This window comes from Lepisma saccharinum, chromosome 14 (genome assembly GCF_977018435.1).
Source record: "Lepisma saccharinum chromosome 14, izLepSacc3.1, whole genome shotgun sequence".
NCBI classification, from domain to species: Eukaryota; Metazoa; Arthropoda; class Insecta; order Zygentoma; family Lepismatidae; genus Lepisma; species Lepisma saccharinum.
Window position 1 is genome coordinate 65,578,195 of NC_139242.1, and position 22,934 is coordinate 65,601,128.

The following is a 22,934-nucleotide window of genomic DNA, read 5'->3' on the forward strand; positions in this document are numbered from 1 at the left end:
AATAATTCACAATAGCATGCAACATATCCAATTATCCAACAAACATGCACAATACAGAGAAATAAGGTGCTGATATAAGATTGTTTTACCTGAATCATTTGAACAATAGCTTCCATCACAAAGGTTACATGTTTTGCCTTAATGTTATTCAAATTCCTTCCTATATTCAAATGCTTAATTGACTTATTCTTATTAATCTCACTGATAACTGAGGCAAGTTCAACATCCATATCTGGAACATACAACAACTAGTGTAGAGGACAGTAATTCAAGTATTTAACACACTGCAATAACACAATGACTTCATACATAAAATATGTTCACCTATATTTTATCAAAGCATTGTACAGCACTAATTACAGTAGTCTCATTGTTTTGGTGAAAAAATTAATTTTCCATGCAAAAGTTGCTATATTTTCCTCTAAGCTTAATCACAATTTTAGCAAACATACTAACACTGTATTAGACTATTTGCACCATGTCAAAAATGAAAACAAACCCATTGTACAAACAATATGTTCAATGAATAAAGAGTACAATTGTATGCACTCCCAGACAAATTACTACTGTCAATTCAATCTCCTTATGTGTTGACTCAGTGCTCACCAAATTCCTTGGTGCCAAGTTTATTTACTGTTTTACGGATATTGAAAGAGGAGAAAATTAAAAATCCTGCCAAGCATATATGTTTGGAGTGTACTGTACTCAAGTTAGTTTCTAAACTTAAAGAAAATATGACCTATACAAATTCACAGGCAAATCACTGAAATGCATGGTGATGACATTACGAACAAGGGAAATGTGTGAAAATGGTGTTCGGTACTTAATCAAGGCAGACTGAACATTCACAATGAAGACTGGTTCAGATGTTGTAAGATAAATGCTCCAATCTTAATGAACTGCAGATCTCATTATTCTTCACAAAATTCTTGGGGAGCAACTTAAGAGAAAATTTAAAATTTGGGGGTAGCAGTTATTTTAGAATTCAAAGAAGCTGTCACTAAATGCCTGAAAGAACTGGAAGGAAATGTTTCCTGAGTTGACAAAAGTTTGGCCTGCTAGTGTTGCTGGCCAAGGTGATATGTCCCTAAAATTGGACCTTTTACTTAATCACCAGTCCCAAACCTCTATTGGCCATAAATGACAGATTAACAGACATTCAATTATGACACTTCAATAATTACTTACACACTTCTCTCACTCAAAATTGGCATTCTGGGTGGAAAATAACATAGGCTTCTGCCATTAATTAATTAATAGAATTTTATTATCGAGTAAACTAATAATGTTATGGTTTGAAAAAAGATCTCAATGGATGAGGCTTAATAAGGCAAAAAAAAACAATGTAAATATGTCTTCTGTTACACGTCATCAACGTTTGGGTTGCGACTTTCGAAATACATGTAATCATTGTAATGTCTTCTCTTTGGATCTAGTATATGTCCATAAATTAACAAAATTTATGGGGAAAAAATGTTTTTGTATCCCCCACCCCCTTTTTTTATATATAAACTTGAAATTCAGAAGCCTGTAACCTCAAAACAGTATAATGCAAAATGATTCCATGTGCACTACATCTAGATGAGTCCCTTCACTTGATGAGGAAATTATTACAAAATGATAAATAGGCCATGTGCTAATTAATCTATCCCATAACAAAATCACAATAAAAAACTAATTAAGCTAATTTTGTATTGGAAAAGTTCCATATTTCCACGTTGCTATTTTTATTGTCCAGTTAAGTTTGAAGGATCACTGCCTTCTATAAGACAGGTTGTGGCATCTAGGATGCAGAAGGTAGTGTATCACCGTTTTGTTTGTTGAGGGAGTAAACAAGCAGTGGGACAAGTAAACATAAAACTAAAAATTAATAAGGAAAACTAATCATGAAAAAATTCTCTCGGCCTATCGACCAGGTGAGTTGCGGAAAACATTCAAAGCTTTCGAGAGCTAACGTCACTCTCGTCTTCAGGGTAGAAGTGTTGCTAGCTTTCGAAAGCTTGGAATGTTTTCCGCAACTCACCTGGTCGATAGCCCGAGAGAGTCTTTTCATCATTCGTCACCAGGAAAGCTTCAAGACTTACTTCAAATACATGAAGGCAATTGTACAGGGTGTCCGAAAAGTCACGCAACCAAGAATTTGGACATATGTAACATCGATAGAGCACTGGGTATTTTGTTTGTTTACGTGGATAAATTTTTAACATTAAACAAAAAAATCATGCTGTGATGAATGTTCAGTATACAGAAAATGCTAATAAGGTGTAAACATTTTTTTGTGTATGAAGTAAGAATAAACATGGGTAAAAGAGAGCTATGGAGTCACTTTTCGTACATTAAATTTCAACTCTTTTCTTTTATCTGGGTATTGATTGAATTACATAGCCAGATGTAGGGCACGCCTGGTTACATACAAACATTCAAATTCTCGGTTGCATGACTTTTCGGACACCCTATAGATTTCAAATTTATCTTTTTGAAGCTACACAGTCATTAACAGAATAAAGCATACGGAATTCACTCTAAATTGCATATAATTTAATAATACTAGTATACTTACTGTTGTCACTAATATCCAGGTTCTGAAGACACCTAACTCCATGTATGCATGACTCCAACACATGTGCCCCTTGGGCCCCAAGGTTATTGCTACTAAGGTCTAGCTCAACCCCGGTTGTGGTTTCATTACATGCAAGCCCCAGTAAAAGGTTCCTGAAATACAGAAAGGCCACATCAGTCTCAGAAGGACTCCAGTGAGCTAATAAGCATGTTTCAGCAGTAGTTGTATTGATGATATTACCATCTCGAGAAAGGATGAGCCCCTCGAGAAAGGATGAGCCCCCCTCCAGCAGATTTGCTTATACTTAAAACAAGCTCAACATGAGCATATGAGCTTTTTGCTCAAGTGTGGAACCCTGTCTAATCCAAGATTTTTGTAAAAATGCCCTCAGGAATTTTCTGAGAAATGATGAGCCCCTCAGATTGATTTGCTTATACTTAAAACTATGCCAAGTTCTCTTATCATCTTATTGTTTATAGTATGTTTTTCTGTCAAAATCCCAGGAATCTTGAAGTGATATTTATTGGGTTCTGAGAGAAAGTAGAGTGTGGTGCATGGTTTTTATTGCCTTGTAATCAAAAGGTTCGGGTTTAAGTCCTCATAAAATGTGAAGCCTCCCCTGATGGCAAAATGTTAATATTGTTGTCTTGTAATCAGGAGGCTTTTGGGTTTGAGTTCTGAGAGATTGAAATATATGTGGCATTCCATATGTGAGATTTTGAGAATAATTATTGCTAGTTGATAGCCCCCAGATCTTAAACCTAGTAAAAAATGTTGTACAACAGAGCAAAATTATTCTCTATTAAGAATCACCAGAGTTTTGTTATTGCTGTTATCTGGGTAAAATATCAGCTCAGCTATGCAGGCAAAATTGCCTGATCAATACAATGGGAGAGAGGCGAACAAACATAATTAATTGTTTCCATGTTCTTTATAATCTTTTGATCAGTCCCATGTTTCGGCCAGCAATAAATTATTGCATGCCAACAGATATAATCTATATTGTGTCTTTTCAGAGAGAAATAACATATTATTCATCATCAAAGAGTAATTGCCTTCTTTCTGTATGCCTGGGAGATTTTATCTGTTGGCTTAACCTGCACTATGTTTTTTCAGAGGGAAATTACATGTCATTTGTCATGGGACTCAAAGAGAAAATTCTTATCTATACTGTGCACCCTTTCAGGGAAAATTACTTGCTATCCATCATATTGAGGAAATTCCTAGTAATAATTATATTGGCTTCTTGGATATTGTCATGCAAACTGAATTGCATTTAGGTTTGGTCTTGTTGCAATAATATAAGCCCCGAGTCTGTGTGTAACTTACAGAAATATTCATTGCATATTTCTATATTCCTGCAATATGCAGAAGTGCTGTTTTATATGAGCTTTCCTGCCACGAGCAGAAGTGCTGTGTTTTTTAGCTTTCCTGCCACGAGCAGAAGTGCTGTGTTTTTTAGCTTCCCTGCTACTAGCAGATGTGCTGTTTTGAATTCCTGCAATAAGCAGAAGTGCTGTGTTTTTTAGCTTTCCTGCCACGAGCAGAAGTGCTGTGTTTTTTAGCTTCCCTGCTACTAGCAGATGTGCTGTTTTGAATTCCTGCAATAAGCAGAAGTGCTGTGTTTTTTAGCTTTCCTGCCACGAGCAGAAGTGCTGTGTTTTTTAGCTTCCCTGCTACTAGCAGATGTGCTGTTTTGAATTCCTGCAATAAGCAGAAGTGCTGTGTTTTTTAGCTTTCCTGCCACGAGCAGAAGTGCTGTTAAATTTGGGTAAGTAATATATATAAAAGCTTTCCTGCTACTAGCAGATGTGCTGTTTTGAATTCCTGCAATATGCAGAAGTGCTGTTTTATATGAGCTTTCCTGCCACGAGCAGATGTGCTGTTAAATTTGGGTAAGTAATATATATAAAAGCTTTCCTGCTACTAGCAGAAGTGCTGTTTGATATGAGCTTTCCTGCAATATGCAGAAGTGCTGTGTACATAGTTCCATGGCTTATATGTTTTAAAATTAAGAGGCCCCTAGGCCTCCCTGACAGCAAAGTGTTGGTATTATTGTTTTATATCCAAAGGGCCTCTGTGTTTGAATCGGATCTCTAGAATTGCTCCGTGACTCTCTCATTTCTTACATCATAAACATATGATTTTTCCCCTATGAGAATAACACTACATATAGTGTCATCAGGTAATGCCTCATGGAATTCACAGATAATTTTAATGTTTGTCCTGTCATTCACCACAACTTGTTTTCTTTTTGAAGTGTTGATTACAAACATGGGCCTCTGTGCTTTGAATTCATCTGGTGTGTAATACATGTCAGTATTGCCTGTAGTGACACGTTTGAAGGAAGAAAATGCCTCATATAATTTGAGGAAATCATTCTTGGACATGTCTAAATTATAATTTTCTCTAGGAAAGACCTCATTTCTGCCATTTTTAAGATATATGTTCTTGATGTTGCAGTTATCAAATCTACTTGAATTTTTTTCCTGATTATTGTGTCTCCCAGTCTGAAACAGTACCACCACAAAATCAGGCATGTCATATTGTATACTGGAGAATGAATTTGTAGCATCAAACTCATAATAAGAACCAGTTGCGGGCTTCTGTACACATTGATATGTATAAAATTGCAAAAGAACCTGTGGATTTTTTATTATATCAGCTTTGTATTTAAGAGCATAACTGGCCTCATATTCAACAACAGGGATTCTTAACTCCATAGTCTGAATAATGCATTTGCCTGCATCAGGTAGGGTATTAGGCAGAGCTTCTCCTGTAGGGTTTAATGTGCTGTACCTCATCAAAGCATTATTATCATTGGCAGCTCTTCTAAATGTAATTCTTAAACCACCCTTCCACATAATATCTTTGTAATCTGAGAAGAATCCTGGCAACAGGCGCATGGGGAACAGCACTGTGTGATTTTTAGATAATATTTTCTCACCAGCCTCAAATCCACCTATTTTGTAGTAAGAAGCCTCGGTTTTGGATAATTTTAATGTGGCCAAAGCTGTGGAGGTAATGCCGGGATAATCCACTCTGTTTATAACAACACCATGTTTTCTGATCTCAATTTCAGAGAACAGATGCGGCACAAAATTATCCACCAATCTTATATTTGAATTTGCCGGATAATCTGTTCCATCGAGCTTTACAACATCAAATTTGATGTATAGATCTGCTCTGTGAGGGTGTATAAATCCATCCCCTACATCAAGATCAACCTCAATTTCTGTGTTGGGTTGATTTAAATTTGCAAATGTCCTCCTGTTTGGGGAGAATGATTGTAGCTCATAACTCTCAATATTTTCCATTGTATGTATTTTTATTTAAATATTAATCTCTATGATAGCAGTTGTTGTGGCTCCAGCAAAATCAACTAATTCTTCTTTTTCATTAGTGACCATCAATTCAATATAATCTATTCTATTATGGCACACAGGAAAATATAATGTTGGGGATGGATTGTAGATGATTGGCTCCATGAATTCGGAATTAGGTTTGAATGTTGCAATGATGCCAGTTTGTTTGTGAGTGCCTATACCATTTGATTTGGTGATCATACCCTCAGCCACATTACAGTGAATATTCAGAGTCTCTATGGCTAAGAATTTAGGTATATTCATAGCAGTGTGTTTGATGCCTGCTTCAAGTTTTGTGTTGTTCTCAAATCCTAGCAGCTCTCCTATAGTACCCAGACCCACTGTTTCTGTAGCAGATACAATCTCTACTCTGTGAGTGACAGAATTTTGACTTAACACTACACCTCTGGGTAATTGAGCATTTAGAGTGGATAGATTATACTGCCCTGGAGTGATGACAATTTTTTGATCCCCAACTGCAATTTTGTTGTTGTGGTGTGTAATATTAGGGATCAAGTACATGCCATAAAATGCTCTGAGAGCTATTGTTTTGGGATACACTATGTCATCATGCAATTTGAGTTTCAATATTGAATTTTGGCTGGTGAGATGGAATACCCCCATGATGTTTTAAATACCACAAGGCTTTTTGAAAATCTTCAATTGATGGTTTATTTATTTGAGACATATATCTGAGAACAGATAAACACAAATGTCCACAATTAACATCTTTGAAGTTTTGAACACGGGCATTATTGTAATAAAGATTAGCTGATTTTAGATATTTTATTAAATTTTCAGGTGGAACACCTCCAAATGAATCAAACACAAATGCCTCATTTTTTAAATATTTAAGATAACAGATCCAGTGAGTGCCCTGATTTTTGTACTCATCCAAATTAACAATGCCACACTCTTTGTTGAGTGGTTGTTCCGGTAAAGAATCAGACATGTACACACCTCTAAAATGTTTGATGCCCAGTGGCTTAATTAAAGCTTCAATATCTTGGTTTGTAAGCGGCTCTTGTTTTTTTTAAACTTATTCATGGCTCTCTTAACACCTTTGCCTTTTTTCTCCATGGCCAGGTTATGGCGCTTCTGCTCATCTAATTCTGCTTTATTTTTTTTGGCATCTATTACCGTTTTTGCTATGGCAGCTGATCCCCCGGCCAAGCTCCCAACAGCCCCGAGAGCAGCTAAGATGGCAGGGATAGTAAATATAAATCCCCCCACATGTGATTTTTTTCTTGATTGCTGTAATTTTTTTAATTGGGGGGTACTAAGCAACAATTTCATACCATGCCCCTTTGCAAGACAAGAATTTTTTTTCTTGCGCTGCTTTTTGGTTAAAAGACTGTCAATAGTTTTAAGAGATTTGAGACCTGCATAAGGTATTTGATACATAACACCCTTGGCCTTCATTGTAGGTTTATTATATACATATTCACAACCCCCACCCCAGTTTTTGTTTGGTGTTCATAGCTATGGTGGTTCCCAATGCTGCTATTTTTTCACTCAAAGAAGCATCTTTGCTTACAAATCTGCCAAATGCAGCCTCTTCTAATTTCTTGTCTGCAACATGTCTCTTGTCAAGATCAGAATGTGTGTTGTATGCTATGTCATGGTCTCTACAAGCAGCATCTAGGGGATTTACACCAGGGTCCCCTCTGTTTAATCTATGATCCAATTTTGTACCGGGACCACAATACTGATAGCCTGGAATGTGTAGTTCAAATGGCAGCTTGTTTATAATGTCATTAACCAACCCCCGGCCCTCAGAAATATTCCAAAATTTGGGGGGTAGAGTATTAATAATTTTTATGAGATATCCAATCCCCTTAGTGTCATTCACTATAAAATTAGACAATTTTGTGCTTATCATGTCCATAATTCCAACCTTTTCATTGTAAAAATTGTGGTTGCCAGCATTTTCCTCCCCAGCTATCACCAATAACCTATCTACAAGTTTCCTGACATCATCAACCCACACAAATTCTTTAGGCAGGGTGTTGTATTGTTTGATCCCACTGCCTGTCTTAATTTGTGACCATATGGGCTTGATTAAATTATTGTATTTTGCCCCACTGCTAGACTTGACTCTTTTTTGTGTGGGATCATTGTTCTGGTACAGAGCATCTGATTTTATTAATATTTCTTTGTAATATTCATAATCTTGATCTGTATAGCTGCCAGGCCTTTTCCTAGTCATCAGTTCCCACAACCCAGGTGTGCCGGGGTACTTAACAAAAGCACCCTTTTCTCCGAGACGAGATTCTGAATAAACAATCAGATCATCCCCCATAAATGTTACTCTGAAATTGCCAATTCTATGTATGATACTGCCATCAAGCTCTGTGTCAGCATATAAGCCAAACACCTCATCTTTATTGTCTTTAGGTGTGGTTAAATATTTTTGAGCAAGAAGACCCAATTCAATAGGATCCTGAGTAGCTTCAATTCTTCGAGGAGCAACAGGACTAGGTGTATGAATACTGGAAAGTGGGGTGATTGGATAATCTAATATGTTCCTTGCAGCTACAGGTACAAGCTCTGTGATCAAATTTTGATTTTGCTCTGTAACAGTTTTGATATTCTTACCTAATTCACTAATAGCATCAATGATAGGCTGTTCTGTTTGTTTGTGTTGTTCATAAATTCCTCGGTTCTCTGATTTCCATCCCTTAAATCTTTTTACAAGATAATCTCTTAATTTAAGATCATCAATGATTGGCCTTTTCATGTTTATTTATTTATATTTCAATGTCTAGAAAATTGTTGATTTTATTTCTATATTTGCCACTATTGGGTGTTCTTGTCATATCAATTGTGACAAACCCATAACTGTCCTGGCTCCAGCACTTGCTGCAAAACTTGGAAAAATCATTGTAGCTCAAGTCCCCACCTACATATTCATCATGTATGTGTTTGAGGTTGGTATGATCTTGATGAAACACACATATAAAATTGCTGTTGTCTCGGATCAGCTGCTTCGGTATTTTAGAAAAAGTCTGTGCCAGGTAGAAGCAATCAATGTTTTTGTGTCGGCCCTGTGTAAAGAAATTTCTAACCTTGTTTTGATTATCCAGTATAATGTCATCAAACACAACAACAGAATTATCGAGACATTCATGAAGTGGCTTAACATCTGGTTCAAAAGTGGCTATATCCAATCCATCATATAGCTTCATCAGCTGCTGATATTTTAATTGTTCCAAGCTCTTAGAGAAGATATACAAGTGCCTGTTTTTCCAGTCTAACCAGTTGGGTGCCAATAAAAAATTATCAACCATTAGTGTAGTTTTACCACAAGCAGATGGCCCAACAATAAGACACCTAATATTATCAGGCAGCAAGTTGCCATTTCTCTTATTCTGCTGTTCAGGTTCTGGCAGCCTTTTTATAACATCCCAGGTGCTCATATTATTATGTTGTTTACATCGATCCAGCTGTGTTCTGGAAGTCCTAGCCATTTGACAAATAACTTGTTGCCTTTTCTGCGGATGATTTTTTCTATGAGATATGTGTCAGGCTGTTTAGTTTTGCTGAGCTCTTGTTCATAGAACCTGCCTTTGAGAATTTCTCCTCGGTGATCCTTTATTATATATGTGTTAAGGGTCCCAGGTTTAACTTGAACCACTGTAAATAATTCAGTGCTCCAGTTTCTTGTAAAGCCTCTTTTGAATAAGTGCTTATATTTGCTGATTCTTACTTGATCACCCACCCTGTATTTGGCCTTTCTTGTTGTTGGCTGGTATCTAGGATAATAAACAGTGCTGATCAATTTTTGCTCATCAGATGAAGTTACTTCAGAGGGTTTCATGTTGATTGTGGAATGAACCGAGTTGTTATATTTATGTAGAAGTTCTGGAAGAATATTAATCCATTTATAATTACCTTGGAGGGTAAATTGTTTATACATAAGATTTTTTAGGGTTTTGTTGAATCTCTCTACAATTGAGGCCTTGAGGTCACTGTAACTCGAATAATGTTTTATTGCCTGGCTTTTAATAAATTGTTGAAACACTGAATTATAAAATTCTTTGCCATTATCTGTTTGCAAATAGCGCGGTGATCTTCCACTCTGATTGATGATTGTCCTGAGGGCTTCTGTAACATATTTTCCAGTCTTGGATTTGAGTGGCACAGCCCAGGCAAATTTTGAAAATGTGTCTATTACAGTGAGTAGATACTTGTAGCCCTTGTTGATTTTGTCTAAGTTTTTCAACTGCCCACTTGCCATTTCAATCAAGTCGCTCTGCCATAAATCATCTATGCCTTTTGTGACTACTGGGAGTCTCTTAAAATTATGTCTGGCCTGTCTGTGTAATTCATCAACAATAATTTCTCTAGACATAATATGTAAACAAGAATATTGCAACTATAGGATGTTCAGCAGCTGAGACTGCAGGATTTTCTAAATATAATTTGTCTCCAATATGTATTTTAAATTCCAGAGAGCCATCATCTTCAGTATAGGCTGTTTCTAATGTATTGGGGTCTGTAAAATCCTCTAACTCTACACTGGTGATTTTTACTTTGTTCTCAGCATTTGTTATTGATAAGGTAGGGTAGTGATGTGCCTGTGGTTGAAGCCAATATTTGATCTTGATTGGTCTCAGTGTGCCCCCAACAAAAAACTGGTAATAAAATTGTGCAGGGGACAGCATATATATTTTGCCACCTGGTGTAAATGGTGAATCATATTCTTTGTTGGGGATGCTGTACAATTCAAGAATTACTGTATGTTTTGGATTCTCGATTATGCCGGTTATTTCTTTTTCTGCTGTAAGCAATCTGCTTGTTACAGATTCAAGGTGCTCATTGATGGTCCTAACAACATCATCATGGCCTGGCTTAATTTTTATGTCCACAACAAGTTTCTTGTATTGTTGCACAATCTCTTGTAGCTGCGTGGCAAAAACAGACAGAGCATTTGCTTGATTGGATTCCATGGTCCCTAGCTGTTGCTTGATATTAGCTACAATTTGTTGCAAATTTTCAACAACTGCCAATTTTGAATTTTGAGCAGTAAGATCATGGACCTGTCTTCTGATATCCTCAAACAGGGCATGCAGTTCATTAATATGTTGATTGGTTGGTAGAGTGGCCACTGTCTGAGTGAGTTGTTTGATCTCTGTCTGGATATTCTTGATATCTTCTGATTTCAATATGCGATTCACTGCCCTCTTAATATTTTTAAGTTCCTGTGATGTGGGAAGATTTGATACTGTATTTTGCAAAAATTCAAGTGCCAATTTTACATTGTTTAATTCAGAAGCATCAGCCACATTTTGCATAGCATTTTGGAGCAGGGCTATATCTGCCTGAGTGGGTGTGGATTGTTGTAAAATTTCAAGTTTTGTTTGGATATCATCTATCAAGTGATGAAAATGAGATAGTTCAGATTCAGTGTTGAGGTTTTCAAGCTTTGTGATCTGTTCCTGGACACTGACAAGTGTGTCTACAATACCGGGCAGGCGGGATTCTAGTACATTTGCCAAATCATTTTGCACTGCTGCTATTGTACCTTCAAGATGGGTTATGGTACTTTGAATTTTTCCAAAATCTTCATATGTTTCAAGTTGCAGCTTAATATTTGCTACACTCCGAGTTATTGCATTCAAAGCATCAGAAGATGGCAAATTGTTCATAAAATTTTCAAGTGTCTCAATTTTTTCTTTAACCTCGGCTATGGCATTGTGCAGAGGGTCCAGATTAGGTATCTGGAGTGACTGAATCTGTTCCTTTAGAGTGGAAATCACTAGATCAAAATCTTCTTGTGATTTTATGCTTTTGACAATTGTTTGGAGCTGTGTCTGGACATTATTTATCTGCTCTTCCAATTGTTGTTTCAATTGCTCGGAGTTGGTGGCCTGGGTCTTAAATTTGGCTTGAAGAGCTGCTACAGCTTCTTCTAAACTTTGAAAATTATCCAAAGTTGCCAGATCAGTATATTTTTGAAGCAACAATTTGAGTTCAGAATCAATTTTAAGAAGAGGGTCCATGCATTGTGATTGCAAATTTGTAATTTCTAATTGAAGACTGGCATTCAGTGTGGTTTGTAAAGCTTGTAAATCACTTCTTAATTTCTTGACTCTGACATCAAGCATCAGAATCTCATCACTGTGATCTTCATGCCTTGTATGGCCAAATATATCATTAGGCATTTTTGTTTTAGTGGTTATTTATTATAGAGTATCTGATTCTTAATTCTATAAAAAAGGGTATAAGCTTGTCATAAGATCCAGGGACTTCAATATATAAGCAGTCACCAGCAGAAACAGTATATACAGTGCCAGAAACCATGTTTGAGTGCTTAATTCTATAAATATTTCTCCCTACTGAAATTTTAACATCACCCTCAGGGGTTGTAATAAATTGCAATTGCCCACCTACAGGTAATTGGTAATGATTTAAATTATTGTTAAATATGTACAATGTTTTGCCTGTTTCATCATCATTATCTGTAAATATGCTGTTCAGATGAATAATTAACAAGCCACTCAGTTTAGACAGCATATCAGAAGAGGGTTGTGGTGTCGGCAGCTCCATAATAGCCTGTTTTTTGAACCCAAATAAGTTCATAGGCATGTTTATTTATTTCAAATCATGCTCTGTAATTGGGCATTGATTCCCACTTTTCAAATCACAATGCCCCCAAGGTAAAGTATGTATGCCACATGATAAAATGCATCTCTTATCATCATGTGGGTCCAGGGCCACTTTTCTTACGATATTTGAAGTCAATAAGTGATCCACACTCTGAATTCTGGATTCTGATGTTTTGATTAAATTCTGGGATTTGAGGCAATTTTTATAATCTTCAAATACAAACTCTTTTTCCACAGTCACTCTGCCAATGCCCTTGGCCTTTTTGGCAACAGCACCACTACATGTTTTAAAACTATACACCTTGGCACTTAACCCAGCAAATTCCACAATAACATCACCAAGTGTCTCATCTTTTAACTTGCCAGGCACCTTTTTGTTGTGGGGTTGAATTATTGTATGTTCACTGGTATCAAAGTATTGAAACAATTCAGGCTGTGACATATCTTGATAAACATCTTCTGTTTTAATATCAAGAATAAAACTATCCGTGTCCATGTACATCAATTTTATATTATCACCATAAAAAGGTTTCAACACATCATAATACAATGTTAACATATGTAATTTGGCCAATTCCAATATCACAACCCCTACATAAATAGGTTTATCAAACTTAATTTTTGTTTTCTTCATGTTGAAAAGTGCCATGTGCTCATCATAAATTCTTCTATAATTGAAATTAGGCTTTGCAACCAATTTTTTGCTCAGGCTGGGGTCAGTAATTATTTTAACATCGGTATGTTTTCTGACATTTTCAATAGTTTTGCCATACACAGAATTAACCATCAATTTAAACAAGCCCTTATCAAATTGGCTCTTTGCAGATGTTCGAAGCTCTGTATTTGTATCAATGTATGGTTTCAACCATTCTGAGTGCCTGAACCTCAAAACTTTTCCAATTTTGGTCACTTGAACACCATGTTTCATCAGGAACTGGAGGTTTTTGTAATATATGACATAACCCTGTTTTGGCTCCAGAGTCATCATGAGCTTCTTCTGTTTAGAGCCAGGTGAGCACTGAACCTCGGGAATTGGGGACAGATCAGAAAATGTATTGTGCAAATCATCAGGAATTGTCAGATCAGCCTCTAAGAAGAGGCCATAGTCACTGTCATCAAAGTCCTTAAGATCTTCAATATTGAAATTTTCAACCCACTCAAGACCTGCATATGGCAGTTTATCCATCATGGCATGACCATAGAGGCTGGCTGTTTGCATCTACATACGCTATATAATTTGATGGCCGTGCTGGATCATAATCAGGCATATATTTGTTATTTGCTCTGGCATATCTCTGGGAACATTGCACCATCCCCCCTCTTATACATTTCTCCATAAACAGATACTTATCTTGATCGTGGATCAGATCCAATGGCTTTTTGGTGTTGAAAAACATTGCGGCCCATGCTAGGCCCGAAACACTGAAAAAATATATTGGATCCAGTTTATAATTTTGCATGGAAGATTTTCTGAATGCCTGCAATATATCAGCTAAGAGGGTCACATCAAGTTTTAAATATGCCATGTGATAATCACCAAATGTCTTGCATTTTAAATTGTTCCACATCAATTGGGCATGGTGATAATCATCATCAGTGATTCCAGATCCTCTGATTTTGCTGTAAAACTCTTCTTGTGGTGGCAGAGAACACTCATCAAATTTAGAAAAATCTGTAACATAGTCATATGGATATACACCCTTCCGCCTAATTAATTTCAGGTCCTGATTTGGAAACAAGGCACATGTGATTTTGAATTGATCATCAGATAATTGATTTGCCAGTGTAGCCAGGCTAGCAGATAAAATTCTGTAAGAATCAAGAAATCTTAATTGAATAGAAACACCATTAACTTTAATTATTTTGGTAATGGCAATATATTTTTCATCATTTTCAGCTAAAATATTTAAATTCTGCTTGTCAAACCCCTCGTACCTGATCAGATGATGGAAATCATAATTGGATGCTCCATGGCAAAATATGGGGACAAATTTTGGTCTCTTGATCTGAATATTGCAGCTATTACACAGGGCCATTAAGAATTTACCATCTGTATGAGAATGGTGTTTCACCTTGATATTTGTATCTGAAAATTCACAATCACATACCGGGCATTTTTCTGCTTTGTTGAAATCTTCAATCTGTTTCTCTGTTAAAGGCAACATAGGCTTTGATTTTAATAAAATATTAGATGCTATGTCACGGCACTCATTTTCTATTCTATGTGCAAATATTTTGATGGCATCTGCTCCCATGTATGAATATTCTTTACTAACAACACCATCCTGTACAACCACATAATAAAAGCTGGAAGGTTCATGTAGCTGGTATGGTGTAATTGAAGATTCTTCAGGATCTGGATTGCAGAATGCAAGAGGTTTGAGATTTGATTCAAAATCACAGACAATATATGCTGGGTGTTCCGACAAGGCTTCAAACTTTTTGAATTTGCAATTTTCACTTGGATTAGGCATCACCATATGAACAGGTTTATGGTTGCCACAGTATTTCAGATGCTCAATTAACTTGTTTTTGGCAATTTCTGCATTTTCTTCCCGAACCCTATTTGCCATTTTTTGACCATCAAATACACATAAACATCTTCTGCACAACTTAAATATTCTATTAGATTTGTCTAGTTGTGTTCTCACTAAAGCTTGAAGATTGTGTATCAGAGTGTAATGATATGTGCCATCCCCTTCAATTAAGAGCAGATCAATCGGAATTGCAGATTCATCATCAAGTGTACTGATTCTGAGAGGTGCTATCAAGCAATTGCCAGTGGAACAAATAAATATATTAATAGATAATTGTTTGCCATTGATATGCCTGGCCCTTTTTTCAAATTTATCAATATTCTGAACAGACATTGGATATTCCAAACCCTCCATTGCATCGTCAAAAAGATGTTCATGTTGTTTGTAATAAGTTATTCTCTGAGGATTCCTTGAAACTGGAAACAAAGCAGCTAAAATACACCACAAAAAGCATTTCTGGTCGGTATTTTCTATGTTAACCACGGCTTGTTTGTTTTTAATATTGGCAGGTAATGGCAAATATGTAGATCCTTGTAATGGGCTGAATTCAGAAATATTAACATATAACTTGTGTGGAGAGCCACATAGGCTCCATCCAGACTCTTTTGCCGCAAATTCAGAGTGTTTAATATTCAATTGATCCATCAAACTGCTTATTATTTTGTCCGAATTTGCATTTGAATATACCGGTACAGTTTCTGTTATGTGGGGCTGTGTAAATTTTGTGCCGTTTGGTTTCTTATATTGTGCAAACAATTTGAGGGAGAGCTTATAAGAGCCATTTTGTGCATTTAGAATTGCCTGTAGATCAGGATTTACACTCTTCAAAAAATTCTTAATACCACATCTTGGCTCTGATACAAACCGGTGATCCCTTAATTGGCCGTTAAAACTGCTACGGATGGGTTCATAGCGTGGCTGTTTTGCAGGTCCAGCATTAACAGGTGCTTCATGCTTTCTTTTCAGACCAGATGTGGATGGTTGTGGGGGCAATGTTGATGACTGTGCAGAGCAAGTATCTTTATGTTTATATGTGAAATATTCCATGTTATATTTTCTATGGCATTTGGGGCATATTTTTGTGGGGGTTCTGTATTTGTCTGGGTTACAAATCTTTTGGTGTCTGGCCCAATTGGGGCTGGATATATTCTTATTACACTGATTGCAATATTTTTGATTCGGCATTTTTTGTTATTGGTTTATTATATATATTTCCTGGGCTTCAATTCAAAACTCTATGCTGGATAAAAATATCAGTTGGGTTCAGCACTGTGCTTTGTGTGTGTGTGTATGTGTGTATGTGTGTTAATATTTTTGGCTTTGGTATTTATATAAAATTTCCTGGGTTTTAAATCTAATCTCTATGCTTATCTTATGACAGGTTGTAAAGCCAATAGCCCACAAGTGGAAAAAGAGAATAAATATTCATTCACACTAACCTTCCGCAAATACCTGCACAGACATGCATATCTTGAATGGCAATGACCCAGCACTGAGTATTATGTATTGATTTTTGTATAACAAGCTGGGATAGATATATGCCTGACTCTAAATGTGAGTGGATTACAACAAACAAGCTAGATGTAACAAATATTAGGCAAAATATTGTTCAATATATATTTAATATTCATATTAAATCAAACAGGCCTATAAATATGAGAAGCACTGTAACAACACATCTGTTCTCCTCAACCACTCTCACAATACTGGCTGATGCAATACTCGGGAATTTCTGTAAGTACTGGCGCTGAGGAGAAACATGCAAAACAAAAATCAATACTACCGTCTCGGGAATTGTACACACTAACACAGAGGGGAATTACTTGAAACATGCAAACATATAATATAAGAAATAAGAGAGTCACGGAGCAATTCTAGAGGGTCTCTGCATACCAGAAGTAAATATGTGCGAGTAGGTATGGGTTTTTGCTTAATTTCAGGTGTAGCCAAAAAAATATCAATTTTTGACAAGTTTATGGACAAAAATCTGGCTGATGCAACTTTTGTAAGTATAAGCAAATCAATCTGAGGGGCTCATCATTTCTCAGAAAATTCCTGAGGGCATTTTTACAAAAATCTTGGATTAGACAGGGTTCCACACTTGAGCAAAAAGCTCATATGCTCATGTTGAGCTTGTTTTAAGTATAAGCAAATCTGCTGGAGGGGGGCTCATCCTTTCTCGAGGGGCTCATCCTTTCTCGAGATGGTAATATCATCAATACAACTACTTTCAGCTAAATTTATTTTGTACTTTTTTAATTCTTTTTAGAGTATCCATATTGGGAGCAAATACAAATTTTACCATATAAGACGTAAGAGAGTTACTAAAGATATATCCGCGAAACTTACTTGTAAATGTTCTATTAATTTCGGTGGCCTCTGTCACCATCCATTTGGGAACTCGATGAGTGTTTAAGTTCCCAAGTGGATAGTGGCAGAGGCCACCGAAATTAATAGAACATTTACAAGTAAGTTTCGCGGATATATCTTTAGTAACTCTCTTACGTCTTATATTATCAACCGCGTTGTTTATTCCCCTTAACATGAATAAATTTATTATTTACAGATGTACTGATGTGCAATTTTTACAGGCACTACACTACGGTACAGATATGAAAATGTAAAATCCAATCATAAAATGGGAACCACTTCTTAAAAACCTCAAGATTCATTTACATTGTAAATTAATGTATATGACAGACTCTGGTAAGGTTTTGGCTACAAAAAGAAAACTTTTGTAATGAAAAAAGAATAACACAAATCATCTGATTACATTTCCGAGAAAACACCAAAATTTTAATTCTTGAAGCTTCCTTAACATCAAACAGTGAAGAAAATCTCTCAGGATATCAGCCAGGTAAGTTCTGGATATGCTTTATTGATTGATTTGTTTTATTTTACTTCGCTTTTCTGCCACATTTAGCTAACCACAAAGATGACGACGAGTGATGATATGATGAAACTGATGAAGGGACACTCACAAAGAACAGCCCAGGCCGGGTTTCGAAGATACATCATAGCATGCTGTGCTATCAGTTCTGGATATGCTTCTGAGCTTTCGACAGCTATCACTCTCATCTCATTTCAGAGATTGAAGTGACTCATTTTCAGGGATCCATGAGGATGAGTGATGTTGGCTCTCAAAAGCTCAGAAGCATATCCAGAACTCAATTACAGATCATTACACATCAGAATGCTGGAAAAGTATCAGCTGGTATTGGTAAATAAAAACTAACCGATACTTTCCAATACCGATACCACTGGTATCAACTGACAGTGATACTTTAGCATTATCATCAACTCAGTCCTATTATTGGAGTGTACAGATTAATTAGAACTCTGTCAGTATCAGTCATTGTTGACATATTGACCAGCTGACTGGTCAAATTACTAATTTTTACTGCCCTGTTATTTCTACAAGCAGTTAGTAAACCATGTTTGGCCTAAGCTGTTGCTGTTCTCTTGCTTGTCAAACATTGATCTTTCTTCTGTAAAGCCCACATTGGGGGAGGAAGGAATTTTAAGTTTTTGTTTTAAGCCCACTTTATGGACAATAGGCTAATCGGAAATGGATTGTAACCACTATGTGCCTCCACTGGGCATCGAACCTGGGACCCCATGATTACAAAACAACAACTTGACCACTATGCCATCGGGAAGGCCCTAAGGGGAAGGGAAGAGGCTGAGTATAAGCTACATGGGAATGCACAAATATACATGCAGCACACTACAATGAAAACTCAGCAAAACTATATTAAGACATGGTTTCCATTTATTTCCATTAGTCCTGCAGATGACATTTCTTAGTTTCTGATTGGCACATAAACTTTCAAGTGATTGGTAGCATGGTAAATGTGACAGTTTGGACCAAACACACTTTAACCGAATATATAATTCTGACATTGTTATTGACTATGTACAAAAACATACAATTGAAGTACACTGATTTTGTAAATTCCTAAATGCATAGTTTACCCTTGACAAAAACCCATGACAGTTCCCTGGTTGTGTACATTAATTAATTAAGAAATAAATCATTAATCAGATCAGTAGAATACTGGTTAGTTCTATTGCCCTGACATGCCACACTTATGCACTCAAACTTCGTTACACTTTTCTGCACCTATGGAAGAACTGAAGTTGGCTTATATGTATGAACCATCAATTGTGTTCGTGTACTTGAATCAACCATTTGTAGAAGCATGTTAACCAAATAAGGTATGAGATAAGTGTTGCTTTTCAAATGATTTTGATTGTGGATACTTGTACTACAATACTTACTTGAGAGCATCTGGTGAAAGCCTACACGAAGACATGTTCAAGTATTTTAAACACAGTGTGCTTGTGAAGTATTGCTTAAATGAAGGAGGAATCTCTTTGTTCTTCCTATTGCTGAACACATTATGAGACATATCCAGATGAGTCAAGTTCATGGTGCATCCTCTCAGAAGAGCTCCAAACAACTGTAAAAGATATTATTGTTTTGTTCATAATTCAAATACCACCACAAATGAAAACATAATGACCTCAATTGTAGGAGAATGCACATTTGAAAATTACTTTTAAAACACTTTCAATACTCTTGCTTTAGCATTTTATATTGTGTTCCTATTGCAACCACATCATGGAAAGTGGTTGACAGCAAAGAAAAGCACACACGAACAGATAAGAATAGATAATTACAATCACACTTTTAAAAAAAATTGTCAGGCAGTTCATTTGACTTTAAATCATTTTCTCTACATGCCGATTCACAACTTTGTAAGAATATGTAAGATATGTATATATGTCCTGGAAAAATAGTTGCATTATTCTCCACCTACTGTAAACAAAGTTGAGGGTAACATATTCAGTGGAATTCTATGTTCCCAAATTTTACATTTTCCCTCATTATACATTCAATCTTGATGGTTCAAACATAGCAACATGTTATAAAATTTTACATTTTCCCACATTTTAAGTTTTTTCCAGAATGGTCCCCTGAAAAACATAAAATCAAGGTTTCACTGTACATGACATGTTGACTTGTATCTGATGGCAGTTTTTCAGCAGGCATTTTGCATGTAGGAATATGATGTATGTCATTATGCAAAGTAGCAAAGTAACTTAAGTGAAGGAGGATGTAGGACCTTATTTTATGAGTATATATGTACTTATGACCAATAAATTCTTGGGTGTTACATCAGAATTAACTTTACAAGTGATATGTTTTTGTTTAACTTTATTCACACAGAAAATGGAGAATAAATTAATTCACGATGTTGGTGAAAAAAGAAGGCCTATTTCAAGCTTTTCAAACTCAAATTCACTTGGATTTGGACATGTTATGCTATCTTATGCAGGCTATTACAGATAGACATTTCTAACCAGCAATTAGTCTTTCATATACCACATTCTTCTATATGGAAGCAAAAACAATTTAACAGGAATCATTACTGTATATCACTACTTGTGTTACACACTACAAAAATCAGTAAAAAACATCAGTAAATTTAGTAACAAAAACTAAAGTAAATCATTCACTTACTGTCTCCAGGGTAAAATCTGTTTCGGAAATAATAAGGTGTGTGATGCTGTTTGGTTGAGCAAGAAAATTGTAGAGATTCTGAAATGAAAAGAAATTGAAATAAAAATAATTTGGAGAGAATTCACAGAACAATTTAAACTACTGCATTGAGTCCTAAAGACTTCGGGAGCTTTCAGACTGAAACAACATGCAACACATGTTGCTTGGGAACTAGCCAATCAACAGCAATGTTTCAAACCGTAGCAGCATAACAGGCTGCACAAGCCTGTGTTCGAGTGGTGAAATCCTCAAAAGACATGTGTTACTTGTCGCTTCGGTGTGAAATCTCCTTTACACATTAATTTCCAAAACACACACAGAAATGTAGCTATAATATTCCATAAAAAACTAAATGGCATAAAGGTAATAATTTATGCTATTCTTCATACATGTGAGCTGAATAATGTTTCCAAATATCTTACTATTGAGTAGCACAATAACTCATATAATTTGTCTAATATTTTCTGTCCAATCATACAGAGTATGGGTACTCATTATTTCCACATGGACAGAGATGCAGCTAATGCTAAGGATGATCCTACCCAAAACATTGTAGGGAGCATTTAAATGTGCTGAAACTTTTTACTTACCTTTACATGACTATTCGTGTATTGTGCCTGTGTAGTGAGTGTGTGTCAAGCTAAGCTTTAATATCATAAAGGTACTAAATTATATAATATGGTATTGTATGATGATAAAGCTGAAGGCAAAACTTTGCTCAACACAAAGTTGGGCATATTACTTGAAGTGTGTATAAATTATATACAACTTATATTTATACAGATGTGATATGAATTTGCATTATCCATTAATCTGATTTCTTGTTCTATGAATAAAATATACAGTTGCTTTTACAATAATGAATGTAACATTTAAACTGCTTCAAATTCAAACAAATACATTATTAAATGCAATGGACTTAGCTGGTGGAACAAAAGACAATGAAGCATCCATGTCTTACCTACGATTCAAGCCCAGTTCTCCTTACTGCACATTCTTCAAGTGCATGCCTAATATGAAATATTGAATCATCTTATAGTTAAATCCACACTGATAATCACAGGAAATGTATTAGTACATGGAATTGATTAGTTATCTTAAAACATTGTTAAATAATATTTAAAAAATATATATTTTATACTCACATTAACTTCATCCTTCAAATTATTACCACTAAGATTGAGGTATGTTAGGGTACTTGGCATACATTTGTTCAGAGACAATGCATGTGCTAATAGATTCACTCCTTTTGAAGTTAACCCACAATATGACAAGTTGAGATGTACCAAGCCCTTGGACATCTTCGATATTGAGCCACTTAAGTGTGATGCACCTGCAACAGAAAAGAATCCACTTACTAAAGAAAGTTAGAATGGATTCCTTAAACAGAACAGATGCATGTACTGCTAAAAAAAAAGAAGAAGAAGAAGGAAAAAAGGAAAGGAAAGAAAAAGAAAATGGAAAAACGAAATTCACTCTCAGGTTTCCACCTTTTGGCAACAGTTTTTATAATGACAAATCTGCTACAGAATAGAAGCACATGTAGGATTGCCACAGGACTGCGACATTTCATAGCACCACACTTCCAAGGTCAGGCCCATAGACTACTAGTTTCCCCTGCTCTTGAAGGTCTGGTCATAACTCGCCTTTTTTCCAGCCCCAATGTTTACAACCCCGGCAGAATTTCTGTGACATCATCACGATGAAACTTCTCCAAGTGTCTGCTATTTCCAGCACTGTAAAGCATACATACAATGCTCTTGTTTTTAAGAGAAAAAACACACATTGAAGAGCATCGCAACACAACTTAAACACAATACATGAATGTGATGCTGCATAGAAAATAAGTAAGCAAAAACACAAATTTACCCACGGTTAGTGCTGGAAAGAATTTGAAAAACAGCAGCTCTGGAATCATTGTTTTTGTTTCATGGTATTTGTCCTCCTAATTTTTTGGATCCTGCGGTTCAAATATCGAATTCGGGGAAAAAAAAAACATTCTTGCTTGACAAAACACGAAATACTTCCTGTTGTTTTTTTTTTCCATTTTTTCATTTTGTATTGAACAAATGAATGATAAGGCTGCTCACGATTTTTGTTTTCGAGGTGACAGACACACTTACTCAGAACATTTTCCCTAGCACATCCTGCCTTCACACTAAGGATGGCCAAAAAATATTCGAATTCCAAAAAATTTAAAATCTCGATTCAGAAATTTTACTATATGAATTTCGGAGATAGAGGTTTATAACCATTTTCCATTTTTCAGGTCAAAATTATTAACAAAGATCTCAA

The 22,934-nt window shown here is 35.9% G+C and overlaps 1 protein-coding gene across 5 annotated transcripts in view; it reads right to left on the reverse strand.

Moving 5' to 3' along the window:
- Positions 1-22,934, reverse strand: part of LRR (capping protein regulator and myosin 1 linker 1 leucine rich repeat protein) — an 88,465-nt gene that overhangs the window by 40,169 nt on the left and 25,362 nt on the right. For all 5 annotated transcript variants that reach the window (XM_083135825.1, XM_083135824.1, XM_083135823.1 and 2 more), the window contains 5 exons: positions 21,785-21,972; positions 20,601-20,678; positions 19,355-19,536; positions 2,561-2,712; positions 90-232 (listed from right to left, as the gene is read on the reverse strand). In XM_083135825.1, the coding sequence (XP_082991951.1) occupies positions 90-232; positions 2,561-2,712; positions 19,355-19,536; positions 20,601-20,678; positions 21,785-21,972 (743 nt within the window). The remainder of the gene's footprint in view (positions 1-89; positions 233-2,560; positions 2,713-19,354; positions 19,537-20,600; positions 20,679-21,784; positions 21,973-22,934) is intronic.